Here is a 19521-nt window from a genome sequence, read left to right on the forward strand (position 1 = left end):
TCACATGGGATGTCAAGCCCAGTTCTGCCAGCTCTTCCAATGTAAGAAAAGACTGAAATCTTGTTTTGTGAATAAATACCCAATTTTTATACACTGAAAACAAATTCCACAATATTTAAACATCACACAGAACAAGCCTACAGGGCATGCAAATTGCAGTGTTTATTACTTAAGAAAGGACTGGATTTCAAAATACTCTCTAACTCATTAGGAAATTTTTTTCTCTAACTACCTACCATGAAATTCAAAAACATTTAAAGCTTTATCTTAGTGAGTAACAGAAATGACATGTCTGGAGAAATTGTGTTACCTTTCCTTATATCCTACGAGGTAAAGCTACAAAATATTTAAAGATTTATAGAAATCAAACTTCTCGACTCTTCCTGAACTATTTGAAAATTCCCTCATCAGGCAGTCTACAAAGAGAGGGAGAAAAAAGAAAAAACCTAAGCTGACAAAAATAAAAATAAAAAATGTGTACAATTCTGAGTCCTTTGGGATCTACACAGTGAACAGTGTGAACCACAAAGTCTAGGGGCACCTAAGTGGCTCAGTTGGTTAAGTGTCAGACTCTTATTAATTTCGGCTCAGGTCACGATCTCATGGTTCTTGGGTTCAAGCCCCGCACTGGGCTCTACACTGACAGTGCAGAGCCTGCCTGGGATTCTCTCTCCCCTCCCTCTGCCCCTACGGCACTTGATCTCTCTCTCAAAATAAATAAATAAACTTAAAAAAAAAAAAAACCACCACTAAGTCCAATGTGAAGAATTTTCAGGCCTCTAAGGAAAGCAAACTACTGAAGGATCTAAATTCCCCGTCTTGACATCTGTGGGCAGGCAGCCTGTCACACCTAATGAACGATGCATAGGTGTCGATGAGTTGTAGCGTGGCTGGAAGCAGGTTCTTGGTGACCTCAGACGACTTATGAGGATCAGTCTCAGCGGCCATCTTAGAAAAATGCTCATCCAGAGAGACCTGGACCTTCGAGATGGCAGCATCGAGGGTGTAGATGGACTGCAGGCTTGGAATTTCATGAAGTTGCAAGATGGTGGTACAGTCAATGCTACAGAATGATGAGATCTTTAAAGATACCCAAGATACTAATTAGTTGTGGGAAAAGACTGCAGCAGAAGCTAAATCCTGTCATTATGGACCCAAAACTAACGTACCTGTCGAGCAAAGTATTCCTCTACAATTTCAACGTCATACTTCACTGAGCTGCACTTGGTGGATGCCAGTTCTAAGAGAGAACTGGCATGTTCAGCCTTCATGCCCTGTTTGATAAGGTGATCCTATTTGGACAGCCAAGAAAACGTGTTCAGGAGGTTGATACAGACAGAATCTAAAGCTTTCGTTACTCTTAAATTAACAAGTTCCCACAAGTACAGAGCACGGTGACTTTGGACAACCCTTTGGCAGCAAGGCCTGTGTCACACTGTGGTACCTTTATCCAGCTGACGTAGGAGCTGATGCGGAGACGGGAAGACCACCTCAGGGTGTGTAAGATGTCACATTCACTCATCTCAGGGGAATTCATGGCCAGCTGGTTCATGTAAGTCTTTGATGGTGGCAAAATCCCTAGGATCCTCCACAGTATCAAGAAGTAATACTGAAGGGCACAGGCCTCCTGGAAAAAGCAAAGAGCAATCACAGCAATAGCACTTGCCATGGCGTCGTGAGCTCCCTGACAGTGAGAACTGTTCCAAATACAGCATTTTTTTTTTTTAATATTTATTTTTGAAAGCGAGCAAGAGAGAGACCAAGACCGAGACAGAGCTCGAGTTGGGCGGGGGGAGGCGGAGAGAGAGGGAGATCCAGAATCCCAAGCAGGCTCCAGGCTCCAGCTCCGAACTGTCAGCACAAAGCCTGATGCAGGGCTCAAACTCACAAACGGTGAGATCATGACCGGAGCCGAAGCTGGACGCTCAACCCACTAAGCCACCCGGGCGCCCCCTGAATACATTTAGAGCAGACTGTGTAGAGTCCTGATTTTCAACTGAGATTTGGCGCTCAAGTCTGCTCCCCACATCTTTATAGAGAATACATCCAATAATAAAGCAGAACATGTTAGAACCCACATATAAATAATATGCTCCACACTTGCACATCTCACAAGCCAAAATCACTGTTCTAAGACAACTTCGGCTCCCCAAGAATTTACCAAGTAACCAAAAGAGAGCAGGACATTCTGCCTCGCAGGCCCACAATCAGGTGCCCCTTTCTGTGGCTCTAATTGTTGTCATAACTTCTAGAGGTACAGAGACACATTCATGGGACCACAGGAAAAGCTCCAGTGGGAGACTTTCAATGTGACCTATCAACCACCATTCGCTGAACGTTAAGAAACAGATAATTCAATAACTGCTTAGACTCCAGAAAGAAATTTCTAGTAGAATGGCTACCAAATCATCAAACACATCCCAAACTCTTCATCAGCAGCCTGGGCTTCGGTGGTCTTACCAGGGCCGTTACGTTCTTGTTTTCCTTCCTCCGGACTGTGTCAAGCTGGGATCCAGCAGCAAGCAGTGATGTCAGTGCCGTATAAAGCTCATCATATTTGACAAGCTTGGAGAAAAGAACGTCACACGCCTAATATCGAGAGAAAGAAAATCATTCTGTGCTGTTTTTTGAAATATTTTTCCTCCAACCCCTACACTACCATTTAACCTCAGAACTGACAAAATAGCTCATTCAAATTATGGTTATGAATTTCTCACCGCAGCAAGATTCCCACTCAGGGACCCCTCCCAGCTGACGGGTTATGGTGCGCACACAAGTGCAGGCTATAGAATGAGGCAACTATTTTTGTCCGTTAAAATATCTGCATGTGAACACGCCAACAAAGACAGGAAGAAGGGTCCCCTACAGCAAAAGTGGAGCCCAGCGAATAAATCTCAAAACAATATTTTCCTTCTAGAATAACCTCAAATCCTAATACAGGCCAAATTCCCTCATTACAAAAAGCAAGTGACTCCCTTTTCCCCTGCCAGACTGATTTTGGTGGAAACCATCTGACCCACATGTAAAATGGGGTTTTAAAATTCCTGGTACCACAGAATCAAGTCGATTCAAATCATCCTCTGAGGCTTCTGGGGACAGGACACAGTAGAATCTGGGTTGTGGGACAGCATCTGAAAAACAATGAGCTCGTTAGAAGAATGGTTTCATTCTCGACTCTGCTTAGTAAGTATAAAATGTAAAAATTAAGAAAACCCTTTGGACACTTGAAAACACAAACAACCCTGGCACTACAGACTTTTGGACCAGATAATTCCTTGCTGAGGGAGGGCTGTCCTGTGCACGACAGGATGTTTAGCACCCTTCCAGTTTTGACAACCAAATACGTCTCCAGATGTTGCCAACTGTCCCTTCTGGGCATGGGGCCCAAGCATCCCTAGTTAAGAACCACTGCTCTAGGAGGTAACAGAGGTGCTCTGCAAACACCAAGTTAATCATTAAAATTGGACCCATAGACTAACTGCATTAAACTTAAATGGCTGTCTCCCCAATATCACAGGACTAACTACTAAGAGATCCCAATGACAGGATCTAAGGTTTGAGGAGTTTCCACAAACTCCACTCAACAGCTTACACTCCTCAGGAAGTGTGCAAACACAAACTAAAGATAAACACAAGAGGCACTTCATCAGAAGAACGGACACCTGCTCTATGAGAAACACTGCAGAGAATGTCAGGGCTCCCATTATTTTCTGAATAGCACCCCACCATGACCCAAAAGGAAATTTAGCCTGTGGGTTAGAACCACATTCGTCTGAGAAATTAAATGTAATCACTCCAAGTGGCAAAAATCCAAATACTGTACTCTATGAGCATACACAAGAATTCCTAATTCTTATGTCTCAATGGTTTTTTGCTTTTTGTTTTGAAATCAATGTGGGATATGTAACGGTCTATTTCTGAAAATGTTTTGAATCCACTGGTATCTGCCACCTATAAGGAATAGACTAAACCTTGAGGAGTCTCCAAATACCAAATTTAATCCCCCCAACGAGAGCCAATGAGTCAGCTTCTTACTGACCATCTTTTTTCTGACCTGATGAAAAATGCTTAGACCAGTTTTCTTCTACTTCTTTGAACCCATGATAGAGAGGGGCAGTCGCCCGGCGGCTGTTGCTGTCCTGGGATCCACTTGCCCACCCAAAAGGAGGACTCAGCAAGTTATGCTGTACCTTTTAAAACACAAATACTCAAATTAAGAAAGATACACAGCCACATTCAGCATCTCACTGCAGGCATCACAACTGACCAACATATCAAAGACTGGGAAACTCACAAGCCAAAACAAAAGTTTTAGATTTTTCTGTGACTTTTTTGGGGAACAATCTTTTTTGCTGAAGTTTAATAGAAATAGCACTCAAGCAAACATTTTAGGAAATGCTGAATAATCCTTACCTGGGCCTCCCATCCTCGTGTTGGATCCTTACAACAAAAGAATTTACTAATCCATAAAACCTACTGCTCAACCATCATTCCTCCACTAACAAATATTCACGGTGGGGAGTGGCGGGTTGGGGGGGAACCGATGCTCGGGGCGCAGAGCTAGACACAGGTAAAGTGGGGTTATTCAAAGGATACCTGTGAACAGAGCCTCTAATCCAATTTTCACAAATGCATCAAATCAAATAATCTACACTTACTGCTCCTGGCTAAGTACAAAGCGTGAGTGCACATCCAGAAGTCCGGTGGTATTCCCAAGGTTAATCATAAACCTACCACAACAAACACCTGAAACCTCAAGTAAGCAGGTCATTTTGCTTTGGATCACCACAACTCAAGAAGAGTGACACTCTCAATCACAGCCAGTAGAGTGAAAACAATGCGTTCATCTGTACCTGCTCAAACAGATACACAGGGGCTTTGGAGTACTGATGAAGCAGATAATCGAAGATCAAAAGGAGGCGAGCCAGGATGAGGGGCACGGAGCGCGCCTGGGCCTCCACGCTGGCACTCAACTCCTGGATGATCTGCACGAACAGGGTCAGTATGGCCCGCCGGCCTTTCTCGGTGAAGTTGTGGAAAATGAGGAGGAGCAGCTGCAGGTGCTCTACGTTCAAATCTTCCGTCTCACTGGGCACCACCCCCTGCAGGGCGCTCTGCTTCATGGTCGACAAGAACCTACCTCGGAGAAAAGGAGAACGTGTCTGGTGGACAAAGTCAGAACGCGTCCCCCACGAGTCACGGTGTCACGTGCTGGAAGAGTTAAGCTTTCTAAACCCAGGCATCAAGACAACAAATCAGGGAAGACAAGAATCTACGTGGAAAGAGATTTAAGAACTCAATCCTGGCTACAAAAAAGCAAGACTCGACCACAAAACATTCCCTGTCGACTGTGGTGATAGTGTTAACACGCACTCTGCCATTTCTGACCATGAAAAGAACCGGAAGCCCCCAAAACGGTGGCTCCTTTTTTTTTTTTTTTTTAAATTAATAAACCTGGACAGGTAGAGATAGTTCAATTACTTTCCCCTATCATTTTGGCTCTATAGCTTCTTATCTTGAGAGCTTAGCCCTACAGGTTAAATTCACTACACGGTAACAGTCCAAAATGAGTTGGTGCAGTAAAAAGCAATAAAAAGAAATTACACTATTCGGAGAACTTGTCAGAAGAGCTTTTATGCAAAAAAGGAATGAATGTAGCCAACTATTTCCACTGCCTCTGGCTATTAGGAAAGAGATTTGTGTTTTAATAAAGGTTTCCCTCATCCTCGTCTCTTCCCCCGACAACCCCCCTCCCCCCCCCTTTTTTTTTTGCAAGATTCCACCAGGAAAAAATACAGTGGGTCTTTGGCACTCAAGGAGGTTTAGGATTTCTCAAATCCAGCCATTACAGCTATTTGATCACAGAATGAGGAAGAGAAAAGCAAAGCCTTTTAGGAAAACAAACTGCTTTGAAGGCTCCTAACCATGTAAACAAAAATGGCAAATATAGGTCCATCTAAAGAGGATTTCAATGATTAATCTGAGCTTCCCCTAAGTGAAGAAATTCTTTAAAAGTTGTCCAAAAAAAGACTGCAAGTCACTTGGAGTGGTTTCACGTTGAAAACAGAACAGCCAAAGACAGAGCTGGCTTTCCTGTTCCCCACCTTTCAATAAACCAGGACAGGACTCTTGAATCGGTTACATTCAGGAGTCAGGTTATGTCTCAAAACTGCAACCAAACCCCCCCAGGTGCCAAAGGATGATTCTGTTCCCAGACCATAGTTTATGTATTTCTGTTTTTTGTATTACTTATTTAATTAATTAGATAACTAATTTGGTGCTCCTGTTTTTTAAACAGCACCTCTTCCCCCAAGGCCACTGGAAACACACACTCGTCCGCCCTCACCAGTTTGTGCCATCAGCAGATACCACCTCAGAGCCATGGACTAACTACAAAGAAGTCAAACAAATCAAAAAAGCACATAACCTTCTCTGCAGGGCTTCACCTGGAGTTCTCTTACCTGTCCCAAACTTTAAGGCATTCAGGGACATCTGGATCACCTTGAGCACCGGCTTTATGTTGCCAGATGAGCAAAAGGCGTGAAAGCACAGAGAGGCTTTGAGGGTGAATGTACAGGGGCCAGGGGCCCTCAGAGAAAGGTGCTACTCCCAGCTGCTGCAACAGCGTGTTCTGCCAGGAAAAGACACACAGGAAACCATCAGGAAAAAGACAGGGAATGAGGCCAAAGGTTACCAATGAGCCCTAAATGTTACCCTTTATGCTGGAGGAGTATTTTTTTTGTCTCTTCAAAAGTCACTTTTAGTAAAAGAAACGACAAGCCACAGTATGAGAAACAGTATTTTAAAAACATTTATCTAACTAAGAACTTGTATCTAGAATTTATAAAGAACCTTTCAATTCAGTAAGGAAGGGACACACCATAATGGTTTAAATGGGAACATTTTGAATAGGTAGCTCAGAAAATAAAATATACTGATTGCAAAGGAAAAACATAAAAAAAAAAAAAAGTCAAGGGACACCTGGGTGGCTCAGTAGGTTGAACACCCGACTCTTGATTTCGGCGCTGGAGGAGTATTTTAAAGGGCACACAGAAATTCAGATTCAGACGTGGTTTGCAGAAAGGTCACTTCGCTCAACAAACAGGAAAACTATCGAGGGAAAATTACTCATCTAACCCCATTCACAACTACAGTTAATTGGTGTCAGAGATGGGGTCCTGAAAAAGGAGAAATGCAGAAATGCAAACTGAGACGGCAGAATCAGGATGATTTTCCAAACAGGCAGAACATGAAAAGTCTTCCCTTCAGAAGAAAACTTCTTGAGCAATTTTAACGGCTGACAGTTTTTCTTCGATAACCAGTTATACACAAGTAATACGCCAAGTGGGGAGGTCGGTCCTGCACCTGTGGGTCCACCCACTCGTACGAACGGTATTAGCAGAGAAATCTGCCTGTGAGATGTCAAGGCACCTCCAATTAGTCAGGGCTGTGTCTCTGCCTCCAGTTGTAGCGTGTCTTTCAAATGAGCTTGACTTTGAGCTCAGTTATCTAAGCTGCAACTTATCTTCTCAAACACACACACCAACTGAGCAGGATGCCAATGGAACACCAGACAAAAGGCCTGTGTTCTCACTTGGCTTCAGAAAACACAAATCATAGTTACCTCAGGATACAGGATAAATTTCTAAGTCTGCCAAATTAAATTATGTTCTTAGGTAACACCCCAGAGGACCCCATTCCTGGGAAACAATCATTCAAAATGTCACAGATAATCAGGAGTAGTTCCCATGTGCTGGGCAGTTATCATGACTAAGTGCCGCACACCAACTGTCACAGGCAATGCTCTGGGCCACGATGTTACCTGGGTATGCGCTCCATTCTACTGATGCGGGAAACAGAGGTCAGAGTGGTTTAAAAACACACTAAGCCACAAGACTCCCAACTGCCCAAACCAGATTTATCTCTAAAATCTACATTCTCGGGGCACCTGGGTGGCTCAGTCAGTTAAGCGTCCGACTTCAGTTCAAGTCATGATCTCTCGGTTCGTGAGATCGAGCCCCGCGTCGGGTTCTGTGCTGACAGTGCAGAGCCCGAGACTGCTTCGGATTCTGTGTCTCCCTCACTCCCTGCCTCTCCCTTGCTTGCACTCTATGTGTGTGTCTCTCTCTCAAAAATAAACATTAGAAAAAAAATTTTTTTAAACTTAATGGAGTAATATTTGAAATAGTAAAATTTGAAAGAAGCAGAAAACAAGAGATGAACTGATGTTCTGATTTTAACTGCAAAACTGTGCATCTATCTACACAGACAGGGACTACAAAGAAACATGGAAAAACATAAACCATGAATTTGGTGGAAGAATGTAACGTTACAATGTTATTTATAGGATTTTTTTTTTTAAGAGAGGGTTTTTTTGTTTTGTGTCCGTTGTCTCGGGCCTCAGAGCCGCAAAAAATGACTAAGCCTTCCTCAGAGCCTGGATTAGCCCTAAGGAAGAGGGCTTCCTAAGAAAACAGAGCCATTGCCCACCAACCAAGGCCTAGCCTGAAGTGCCCCCTCCAGCCCGAGCACCCCAGTGCCCACCCTTGCTTAATGCCAGCTCTCCTGGGTTCCTGGCCCCAGCCCTCGCCGCTCGGGCCATCCCCCGCCCACCTTGCTGTTTCTCATTACTTCAGCGACTGCCTCTTAGTGGATAATTCCCAAAACCACATTACCACTCTTAATTTAAGTTCTAAATTTCAGACTCACATTTCCAACTACTTTCTAGATGTCTTCATCCCACTGGCCCCTCAAAACGTCATCATATTAAAAATGGCTTTAATGGCAGTGGTAACCGTTTAACTAAAAAAGTTAATATATGCCACACAATTCTTACACACCAAATTCTTATATAGAATTCTCATATATAAAAACATACAAATTGTTTTTCTCATTGGATTGAAAGGGCTGTAAGATGCAACGTTCTGACACAGGAAGCCACATAATCAATAATCACATCGGTAATGCCTACTTAACTGCTTTTAGCTTACTCCATTAAAGGAAAGCCTCGGGGAGCCTAGGCAGCTCACTCGGTTATGCTCAGGTCATGATCTCACAGTTCTTCTCTTGAGTTCAGAGTAGAGGCATCCTCGGATCCTCTGTCCCCTTCACTCTCTGACCCTCCCCTACTCACACTCTCTCTCAAAAATAAACATCTAAAAAAAATAAATAAATACCTGAAAAATTAAGGAAAGCCTAACGCTCAAGCTCTACCGCAGAATGGTTTCGAGGCTGGCTAACCACAACGGATGGCGAGACAGTTGTGCTGGTAAGGTGACACTGTTTTTAAAAACAAAAAGAGAAAATGGCAAACTGTGCCTCGTGTAGCTCAAGAACCCAAAGGACCATTCTGAGCAACCGTGCATAAATAAGCAATCCACAAGTACACACAACCTCTGAGCTGACTCAAACCTAGGAATGCTCCCCGAGCACTCGGCACGGCTCCTCTACCACCAAACTAACCCTTCTCGCCGATGGCCCCTTTCTACGAAAGACAACAGCATCCTTCTGGTCTCATCCGGGTTGTAAACCCAGGCAACACCCTAGACTCTCTCCTATCCGTGTTCTTTACCCCGTTCAAATAGTTTCCCATGACCTCTATCTACCATGGGCCCTCTATCCACATGGTATCTCCTATCTCCCCCTTTTCTCATGATCTCACACTAACTCAAATCATCTGGATCTCTCCAGTACCTACACTACCTGGCACGCAGTAGGTGCTCCATGAATACTCTGTGAATGAATGAATGAACTCAGACCTCTATGGTAACGTTAAATTATTATAATTTTATACATAATGATAAATATAATAACTATAAACACAACATTAAATGGTAATAGTAACAAAGACAGCAGCTAATGTTGAGTAGGCACTAATACTATGTGCCAGGTATGTTTCTAATTTTACTTTGTGATAAAAAACATAACCGAAAACTGACCATTTTTTAAGTGCACAGTTCTGTGGCATTAAATACACACACACTGTGCAAACATCACTACCATCCATCTCCAGCACTTGTTTATTTTTCCGAACTGAAACCCGATACCTATTAAACACTAAGCCCCTGTGATCCCGGGATGTAAGAAGAAATGTATATTTGGTCTTTGTCTCATTCCTGGTACAGAGCTCCTAAAACTCTCATCATTTCCTGACAAGGGTGAAAAGAACGTGTTTTGTTATTCATAATAAGCCCATTTCAGCATTACCTATGTTTACAATAAGGAGGCCCCTCGACAGCTTTAGGCCAGGGGATGACTGCCAGGGGAACCAACCCTATGATTAGAGAGCTGGAACCTTCAGTGCCATCCCCAACCAGGGCTAGAGACAGAGAGAATCCCCAATGGCCAGTAGAGCAGGACGACAATGAAACCCACACAAGGCCTGCTTTCTCGTTTGGTTTCGGAAGATACAAATCATCTTACTAGACTGCTCTAATAACAAATTTGAAAGAAAGAACAGAGAAGCCATGCCAACCAAGCACATGGCATTTCAACAGAAAGCCCTCTTCCCAAGATGTCATCTTGGGAAGTAAGTAAGTAGGCTTCAATTTCTCCTAGAAGCAGGGAACAGGCCTACTGGTCTTACCAACTCAGAACCAGTTTTTTATGAACCTGATAGGTGAAGACAATTTTTGTGATGAAACGTCTATCTGCTTACTTTCACAGACTGAGCTACATTCTGCTAACCTACCTTAAGGACACTGTGTATGTCCTGCAATAGCACTCAGGTATCTTGATAAAGGTATAGGACTCTGTACATGATCCCAGAGAAACAACATGCAGGGCAGGGGAACTCAATAGCAGGTCGTTAAATTACACCAACCATCCTTTACTCTCTTCCACCATAGCAATGAGATTTGGGGGCAGAATTTAAAGGCCCATGTTTGGAGATGGAATGAGAAGGGAGTTTTGAGGATTTGTTCTACATAAAGTCAGCGGTTATGGGCAGACAAGTTGCATGTCCACACAAGGTCTGGAATTAGTTTTTTACATGCTATGAGGGCAACATCATTACAGGAGTCTTAAGAACTCCTATTCTCTACAGAAAAATATTTCTTCCCCCATTATTTGGACAAGTTTCGGCAGGAAAAGGCCAAGTCTGTGAACTGTGAAACTTCCCTAAATAAACTTAAGATCTTAGTTATTCCCTAAATAAACTTAAGGAGCTCATAACTTTGACATGACTTCCTGACCCTATACAGTCTGAGAAGGAGGTGCAGGCCATATACTGACTGAAGAATTTTCTTCTCTTCATCTTAGGTCAACAACTTTACCACTCTATTTATATTCCCTTTCCTGCCAAAAAAACCCCACTCTGTTTCATCTAACAATAGGTACATACAAATAGGTTTTATAGTTATCTTTTTAAGCGATGAAATAAGCTCTTAAAATGTTAATTTTATTTTTGAGAGCGCGCTGGAGTGGGGGAGGGGCAGAGAGAGATGGGACAGAGGAGCCAAAGCAGGCTTGGCACTGACAACACTGAGCCCGATGCAGCACTTAAGTCCAAAAAAACCAGAAGACCACGACCTGAGCCGAAGTCAGGTGCTCAAGAGACTGAGCCACCCAGGTGCCCCAACAAAGAAATGAATTTTTAAGAATTTCTCAAATAGGTCCACCTGGATAGTTCAGTCGGTAAAGTGTCTGACTCTTGGTTTCAGCTCAGGTCGTGATCTCACGGTTTGTGGGTTCGAGCCCCACACTGGCTCTGGGATGGCTGCATGGAGCCTGCCTGGGATTCGTGCTCTCCCTCTCTCTGCCCTGCCCCCTCTGCATCGCTCTGTCTCTGTGTCAAAATAAACTTAAAGTGGAAAAAAAAAAAAAAAGAATTTCTCAAATAGCCTAGGATTTTAAGAATCAAGTTTAACCTCTTGAAATTGCTTCCTAGATTTTGTCCCTTTGGGGCAAGTGCAATCTCTTCGATTGTGTCCTGATTCTGAGAATCCACTTAAGAATAACAAAAAAAAAGTTTCAAAACAATCTTAGGGCAAACTACTGGAGATCTACCAAATTTAATTCTTCTAGGGGAGATGCAGGGTGGCCACAGCTAGGAATCTGCATTTTTTTAAACAAATTCCCCAGGGATCTTTATGTACACTAAAGAATGAGAACCACAAACTCTGACCGTGTTAAAAATAGGTTATTATCAAAATATGACCTTGTCAAATGTTGGGAAAGTGAACCCACAAATCTCGAACACATTGCTGGTGATAGTAAATCTTGGTGCAGCTCCTGTGTGTGTTTGTTTATTTATTTATTTATTTTTATTTTAGTTTTTATTTATTATTTATTTAAAGTAATCTCTACACCTAATGTGGGGCTCAAACTCACAATCCTGAGATTAAGAGTCGCATGCTCCACCAACTGAGCCAGCCAGGTGCCCCACTGATGTAGCTACTTTAGAGAGCAGTCTGGCATCACCTGCTTACAATCACATACTCCAAATCCTGCCAATTCCACTCCCAGTTCTCTACCCAAGAGAACCCCTTGTTTTATCACAGGAGACTTCTACAACAAAGATCACAACAACAACTGGAATAGCAACAAAATCTGACACACTTCAAAGGTCCAACAGTGGGAGCAGAGGGGAGCTGGTATAGTCACAAATACAATGGGACAGCAGACAGCAGTCAAAGCAAGAACTTCAGAATTAGCAATAATATAAACGAACCTTGGCGACATAGTGCTAAATAATATTAAATGAAAAAAAGAAAGCCTAAAAAGATTATATATAGCATGGTATCATTACTATAATGCTTAAAACAATCAATTTAAAACTTTAAGGACTACGAATGTAAAAATAAATATATATAGGGGCACCTGGGTGGCTCAGTCGGTTAAGCATCTGACTCTGGCTCAGGTCATAATCTCATGGTAAATTCAAGCCCCGCGTTGGGCTCTGTGCTGACAGTTCAGAGCCTGGAGCCTGCTTCAGATTCTGTCTCCCTCTTTCTCTGTCCCTCTCCCCCCCCAACTCTCTCTCTTCTTCAAAAATAAACAAACTTCAGGGGCGCCTGGGTGGCGCAGTCGGTTAAGCGTCCGACTTCAGCCAGGTCACGATCTCGCGGTCCGTGAGTTCGAGCCCCGCGTCGGGCTCTGGGCTGATGGCTCGGAGCCTGGAGCCTGTGTCCGATTCTGTGTCTCCCTCTCTCTCTGCCCCTCCCCCGTTCATGCTCTGTCTCTCTCTGTCCCAAAAATAAATAAAAAACGTTGAAAAAAAGTTTAAAAAAAAAATAAATAAACAAACTTCAAAAAAATTGTTAGTAAATAAAATACATATATACATATATATGTATATGTATGTATATATGTATACATACACGGATATATAATACATAAATAAAAGTAACGAATGAAGGAATCTGAGATGCAGGATTCAGAACCTCACCTACCAGCGGGGAGAGAAAACGCTAAGATTTCAAAACTTACAATCAAAATCCTAGGCTTCATTTTCGTGGTGAGTTTGCAAATAGCAGTCTATCTGAAAACACCTACTCCTGTAATTTGAATGATTATTTTTTTTTAAGCTTATTTATTTATTTTTAAGAGAGGGTGCGAAGAAAGTGCAAGCAGAGAAGGGGCAGAAAGAGAAGAAGAGAGAATCCCAAGCAGACTCTGTGCCGTCAGCACAGAGCCTAACGTGGGGCTCAAACTCACAAACCGTGAGATCATCACCTGAGCCAAGATCAAGATGTTTAACCAACTGAGCTACCCAGGCGCCTGAATGATTCTTTTAAAACACACATTTCAACATGTATTTCTTAGATTACTAATTAAGTTAAGCATCTCCTACGTTTGCTGGCCATGTGTATTTCCCTTTTTTATAAACTGCTCTCATCTATTTTGTCCACTTGCCTACTACGACAGTCATCAAAAGCTGTTTTCACCATTTTTCCTTTTAAGTTTACTGAATGAATGGGGATAAAGAACACATCTTCTCTCCCCTAAAATGATCCTCATCAGGGCAGTGGGACATAATCATCTCTCAACACTCTTTCCAGTGAGGGGGTCCCCAGGATAAACTATGTTCCTTTGCGACTGGAATGCTACAGCCTACTGGGAGCTGACACAGACAGCGCTTGGCCAAAGGGTCACAGTGCACACAAACCTGCAGGTTGGGCGACTGAAGATCAGAAGTTACCAGAGAATGGTTGAAGTGATAGAGAGCAGCAGCAAACTCTTCATCTGATGAACCTTGGAGGCAAATAAGAAAACCAATGACTCAAGCAGCCACTTGATGCATTACACCGCCCTGGCGACAGCCAAACCCCACCGGGGACAAAACCCGCCAGGCACCAATCCTGTCTACTGACCCTTGAGTCCATCTTTGTCCACCTCCTTAATGATACTGGCCAGGGTGGCCATGTGGTGTTCTGAAAGAGACACACTCAGGTAGTTTCGGATAAAATTATTCCGTGAGTTCAGCATGGAAGAGGTAATGAAGTTCAAAATGTTGGAAGCCAGACCTAAGAACTAAAGAGAGCACAAAGAAGTTCATGTCAGGTTCATAAGCCCAGAGTGCCTCTAAATCCTCAATCTAAATAGAAATAAAACATGCCCATAGAGCTGATGGAACAAATGCAATGAATTCAAGTCAGAGTTTAAAGCCCCTACAGTGGGAGTGGGGCTAAGCTTAACTATGACAATCTTTCCCACATAATTCTTCCAGTTACGAAAAATGGCACCAGTTGAACAAAACAGACTTCAGAAAACTCTGTGCGAAAACAGAGGCTTCTACACAGACTTGCTTCTTTCACTCCTCCAAGGCCCTGTATTTGTTCAGCTCAGGGACATTATTGGAATAAGGAATTCAGAAGCCTGTATGATCATTATACACACAGGGAATTCCCAGCTCCTTACTGCTCTCTCAAAATGAAACTGAATTATTGTGTAAATGTTTTATGTCCACAGTCTTGACTAGACTAAGCTGTATGAAAGTGAGGTCCGTATCTGACGTGTCTGCTTTAGAACAGGGCTGATAGTACATCATCTGGAAATACTGCTTGAACAAATAATTAGCGAGCATTTAACGACGTACCACACCTATGCTAAGAGCTCTTCACTTCTTCACAACACCCTTAAAGGCAGGTACTATCACTCCATATGACAGAAGACAACGCTGAGGCTCGGAGAAGTTTAGATTCTTGCCCACAGTCTCAAAGCCAGTGAGTGGTAAAAGCTAGATTCAAACTCGCTTCTAACTCCAAAGGCTATGTTACTAACCCTCACTCAGAGAAGCAACACCAAGGGTACAAGTTATTTAATCAAATGCGATCAGTACACTCAGGCCCTAAGTAAAAATACCTTTAAACATGACAGTTAATTAACCAATCTACAAAATGTCTGAGTTCAAATGGTCTGCTCTTCACACCCCTTCTTCCCATTTCTCCCTCCCCTAAACCTCAGAAATCCACTCTTACCAACTCAGGATCTTTGCGACTAGCCAAAATGTTGCCCTTCTCACCAGGGGCCTGTTTACTGGGGCTTTTAACGCGAGGCGAGCTCTCCAGCGGAGGGGGCGGGGGAGGGGGTGGAGGTGCCACTTTCTCCTTACTGGGGGAGATGGTCTCCTCAAACCATTGCCCCAAAATAGGCTCACTGTCATCATCTGGAACAGAGAAAGAGAGAAGTAATAAAAATAACACAATGTAAACATTTTTTTAGCACACCTGCTTTGTAAAACAGTCTATGTCAAAGGAACACGAGGATTATCTGGACTCGGTGGGAGTAACATGGTTTCATAAATTTGTCAATACTCCTCTAAGTGTGTAAGCAAACCAGAAGTGTTTTATGGCGCATAAATTATACCTCAATAAAACTGGTATTTTTTTAAAGGAGCCTAATGAAGAAAGAACCACCTCACTTTACTGCCAACAAGCCAAATGTTTTGAAAAACAAATGTTTACTTGTCCGCGGGTTATAAAGCCCAAATTAAGACCTGGGTGGCCCAATCAGTTAAGCGTCTGACTCTTGATTCTGACTCATGTCATGATCTCACAGTGGGTGTGGAGACTGCCTGAGACTCTTTCTCTCCATCTGACCCTCCCATGCTTGTGCACACACACACCTTCTCTCTCTCTCTCTCTCTCTCTCTCTCTCTCTCACAGACAAGAGACAGGACACACACATGCTCACGCTCGCTCGCTCGCGCTCTCTCAGATACACAAATAAAACTGCACCTTTCACAACACTATACACTGCTCCCACAAACCCAATTATAATGAACTGGAGATATTTATCTCATTCCATCTCTCTCCAAACAAAGGCAGAAGGGAATGTTCATTTTGCCCTGTTGTTCACTGCAACAGAGTGGAGTTTCTCTCCCTACGCCTCCCCACACCACGCATCTATGACAACAGCCAAACCAATCACCTTACACACAAATGGGTTAATGCAGAAAGAAACGTGAAACGAGATGTATTTTGATCTTGGAGGGGAAAGGATGAAAAGCAATCTGGGCTTCACTGAGAGTAATTTCTACCATCCATTTTTCCACAGCTCAACTTACTCTTGAATAACATGTCACCTTTGAGGGCACAGAAAATCAGGATCCATGCTAGGCAGGTGAAAATGGCAAACAGGAAACTAATGGAAGCGAGCCAATGGAGAAACTTCCTGTTGCAACTATCTCCTGGGAGATGGAAAAGAGGCCTCTACCTTGGCTGCTGTCCTCCTCTGTGCTGCTGAAATCATCCTCATAGTAGGTGTTTGAGTCAGTAGAGGCACTGGCATCACTGCTCATGGAGCCCTTCCTCTGACGCTGCAGGACACAGGCCTAGGAAAACAGCAAGGTTTTGGAACCAATGGTCACAGAAATGGAGCCGCCCTACTTCACCTCATTCACCACGTAAGACATCTTCTCCGTGTCTTCTTTCTTCCTCTAAATCCAAGAAAATCTCTTGGGGTGCCTGGGTGGCTCAGTCTGTTAAGCTTCAGACTCTTGGTTTCGATGAGGCCATGATCTCATGTTTCATGAGATCGAGCCCCGCATCAGACTCTAGGCTGACAGCACGGAGCCTGCTTAGGATTCTCTCTCTTCCTCTCTGCCACTCCCCTGCTTGCACTCTCTTTCTCTCTTTTTCAAAATAAATAAATTTTTTTTTTGTTATTAAAAAATAAAAATATGGCCGCTGTCACAAAGAACCAAGTAGCCATGTGCATCACAAAGTTGACAATCAGGGGGCACCTGGGTGGCTCAGTTGGTTAAGCCTCCAACTTCAGCTCAGGTCATGATCTCACAGTCTGTGAGTTCGAGCCCGCAGTCTGTGAGTTTGAGCCCCGCGTCGGGCTCTGCGCTGACAGCTCAGAGCCTGGAGCCTGCCTCAGATTCTGTGTCTCCCTCTCTCTCTGCCCCTCCCTTGCTCTGAGTCTCTCTCTCTCTCAAAAAAAAAAATAATAATTTAAAAATAATTTAAAAATAATTTTTTTAGGGGCGCCTGGGTGGCTCAGTCGGTCCAGCGTCCGACTTTGGCTCAGGTCATGATCTTGCAGTCCCTGAGTTTGAGCCCTGCATTGGGCTCTGTGCCGACAGCTCGGAGCCTGGAGCCTGCTTCAGATTCTGTGTCTCCTCTCTCTTTGCCTCTCTCTGACTCATGAGCGCACACACAGGCACTCTCTCTCTCTCTCAAAAATAAATAAACATAAAAAAAAGCTGACAATCAGTAACGGATTCACGTGTGGAATCACTGAAGCTTTCCTCTCATCTTCAAAACATTACCATAAATTTTGAATTCGTGAAGGTCACGGCGTACAGCCTTTTTCCTCCTGAGAGGGTTACACGAGATCTTCCAAATCATCCACGGTGTGACCCCACCCACCTTTCTGTAGGAGGTTGACAGCAGTGTCAACAGCAGGTTCGTCAGTGGGACAGAGTCGATCAGCCGCTGAATCCTCTGGATGGAGGTGCTCTGGGCCATAATGCTCAGGACTGCCGGGGAACCGTCTGTCTCCCAACCCTGAAGGGAAGCACGGCAAAAGAGAATTACGGACCCAACGGCGCAGAAAGGAACCCCGTGATCAGATGGCTCAGGGCAGCCTCCCCAGGAGCGAAGCCAGCGTCGCCATGCTGACCCCCTGCGCGCAGTCCCTCACCTTGTGCAGTGCTTCCACTTGCAGGTCTTGAAAGAGAGACGTTAACAGCGTGACAGCGTGGTTTGCCAGTATGACCGACAGCACCCCGAAGCCCTGGTGCCTATACGAAGAAGAGGAGAAACACAACTCACCACCTCGGAACAGGGGATCTTGCCATCCGGGGGTCCCAGACCCCTTTCAGAACCTATGAACCTTGCCCCGGAGGGAAGAAAACGCACACACAATATGTGCATGTAATTTCAGAAGCTCGGTCTCCCTGAAGACCACCCACGGCCCGCCTGAGGATCCACAAGCTTCAGGTTAAGCACCCCAGGAGTAAAAGAAAGACTTCCAAGTACACAGCATTTTGGAATTTAAACTATCAGCTCGAATCGACCGGGTGATGTATAGATGCTGACATTCAAAGGTTGCTAGGACATTTGAAGTCATTCTTTTGAGAAGAAAAAAGTTAAAAATTGCCAATTTCTGTAAAATATCTGGGCACAAGCCAACGAGAATAAAAACGAAGACTGACACATTGAATGTAAAACTTTCTGTCCAAATGGTCACATGACAATTAGAATATCTAATACACAAAGAGCGCACGTAAATTAGTAAGAAAAAAGGACAAACACCAAAGAGAAAACTGGGGCAAAGGACACAGGCAGTTGCAATGGCACTAATAAAGAAATACGAATAAGAGAAATGTAATACCACCTTTCTCCTTTAATGCTGGGGCACCTGGGTGGCTCATTAAGTTGACCATCCAACTTTGGCTCAGGTCACGATCTCACAGCATGGGAGTTCGAGCCCCGCGTCGGGCTCTGCAGCAACAGTTCAGAGCCTGGAGCCTGCTTCAGATTCTGTCCCCCTCTCTTTCTGTCCCTCCCCGACTTGTGTTCAAAAATAAACTTTCTCCTTTAACATTAGAAAACGTGAAACCTAACAATGCCCACTGTCAAAGATCTGTGTCTCCCTTTCTCTCTCTCTGTCCCTACCCCACTTGTGTTCGGTCTCAAAAATAAACTTCCTCCTTTAACGTTAGAAAACGTGAAAACTAACGATGCCCACTTCAAAGCGGACCTGGGGAAACGGGCACATGTGCACACACAGCTGCTAAGTAAGAATGCAATCAGAACAGTCTGAAAAAACATTTCAAATTTTTACATAAGTGTGCCCTTTGTCCTAACATTCATACCTCTAGGTATTTACCTCAAGGGGATAATTAAGCAACTTCACAAAGATTTATGTTTTAGAAGATTTATCAAAGCACAGTTTATCAAAACCAGAAATTTCATACACCCTAAATAAGTGTTTCAATAAGGTGATTAGAGTCAACTATGGCCTATTTACATAGTGGAATGCTTAGATACAGTGAATCCCTAATACGGGCACTGAGAAAACATCTATGATGTTTTCTAACGGTGATCCTGCTTCTGTAAACATATACAT

General features: G+C 43.6%; 1 protein-coding gene across 6 annotated transcripts in view; it reads right to left on the reverse strand.

The window, feature by feature from the left end:
* Positions 1 to 19521, reverse strand: part of UBR4 (ubiquitin protein ligase E3 component n-recognin 4) — a 132345-nt gene that overhangs the window by 94269 nt on the left and 18555 nt on the right. For all 6 annotated transcript variants that reach the window (XM_030326123.1, XM_030326120.1, XM_030326124.1 and 3 more), the window contains exons 12-25: positions 18091 to 18190; positions 17817 to 17954; positions 16657 to 16774; positions 15420 to 15607; positions 14313 to 14472; positions 14108 to 14193; positions 6462 to 6631; positions 4854 to 5136; positions 4055 to 4190; positions 3052 to 3131; positions 2461 to 2589; positions 1445 to 1627; positions 1170 to 1292; positions 851 to 1080 (exon numbers count right to left, since the gene is read on the reverse strand). In XM_030326123.1, coding sequence (XP_030181983.1) covers positions 851 to 1080; positions 1170 to 1292; positions 1445 to 1627; positions 2461 to 2589; positions 3052 to 3131; positions 4055 to 4190; positions 4854 to 5136; positions 6462 to 6631; positions 14108 to 14193; positions 14313 to 14472; positions 15420 to 15607; positions 16657 to 16774; positions 17817 to 17954; positions 18091 to 18190 — 2124 coding nt within the window. The remainder of the gene's footprint in view (positions 1 to 850; positions 1081 to 1169; positions 1293 to 1444; positions 1628 to 2460; positions 2590 to 3051; positions 3132 to 4054; positions 4191 to 4853; positions 5137 to 6461; positions 6632 to 14107; positions 14194 to 14312; positions 14473 to 15419; positions 15608 to 16656; positions 16775 to 17816; positions 17955 to 18090; positions 18191 to 19521) is intronic.

The sequence above is a fragment of the Lynx canadensis genome, chromosome C1, assembly GCF_007474595.2.
Source record: "Lynx canadensis isolate LIC74 chromosome C1, mLynCan4.pri.v2, whole genome shotgun sequence".
NCBI lineage: Eukaryota > Metazoa > Chordata > Mammalia > Carnivora > Felidae > Lynx > Lynx canadensis.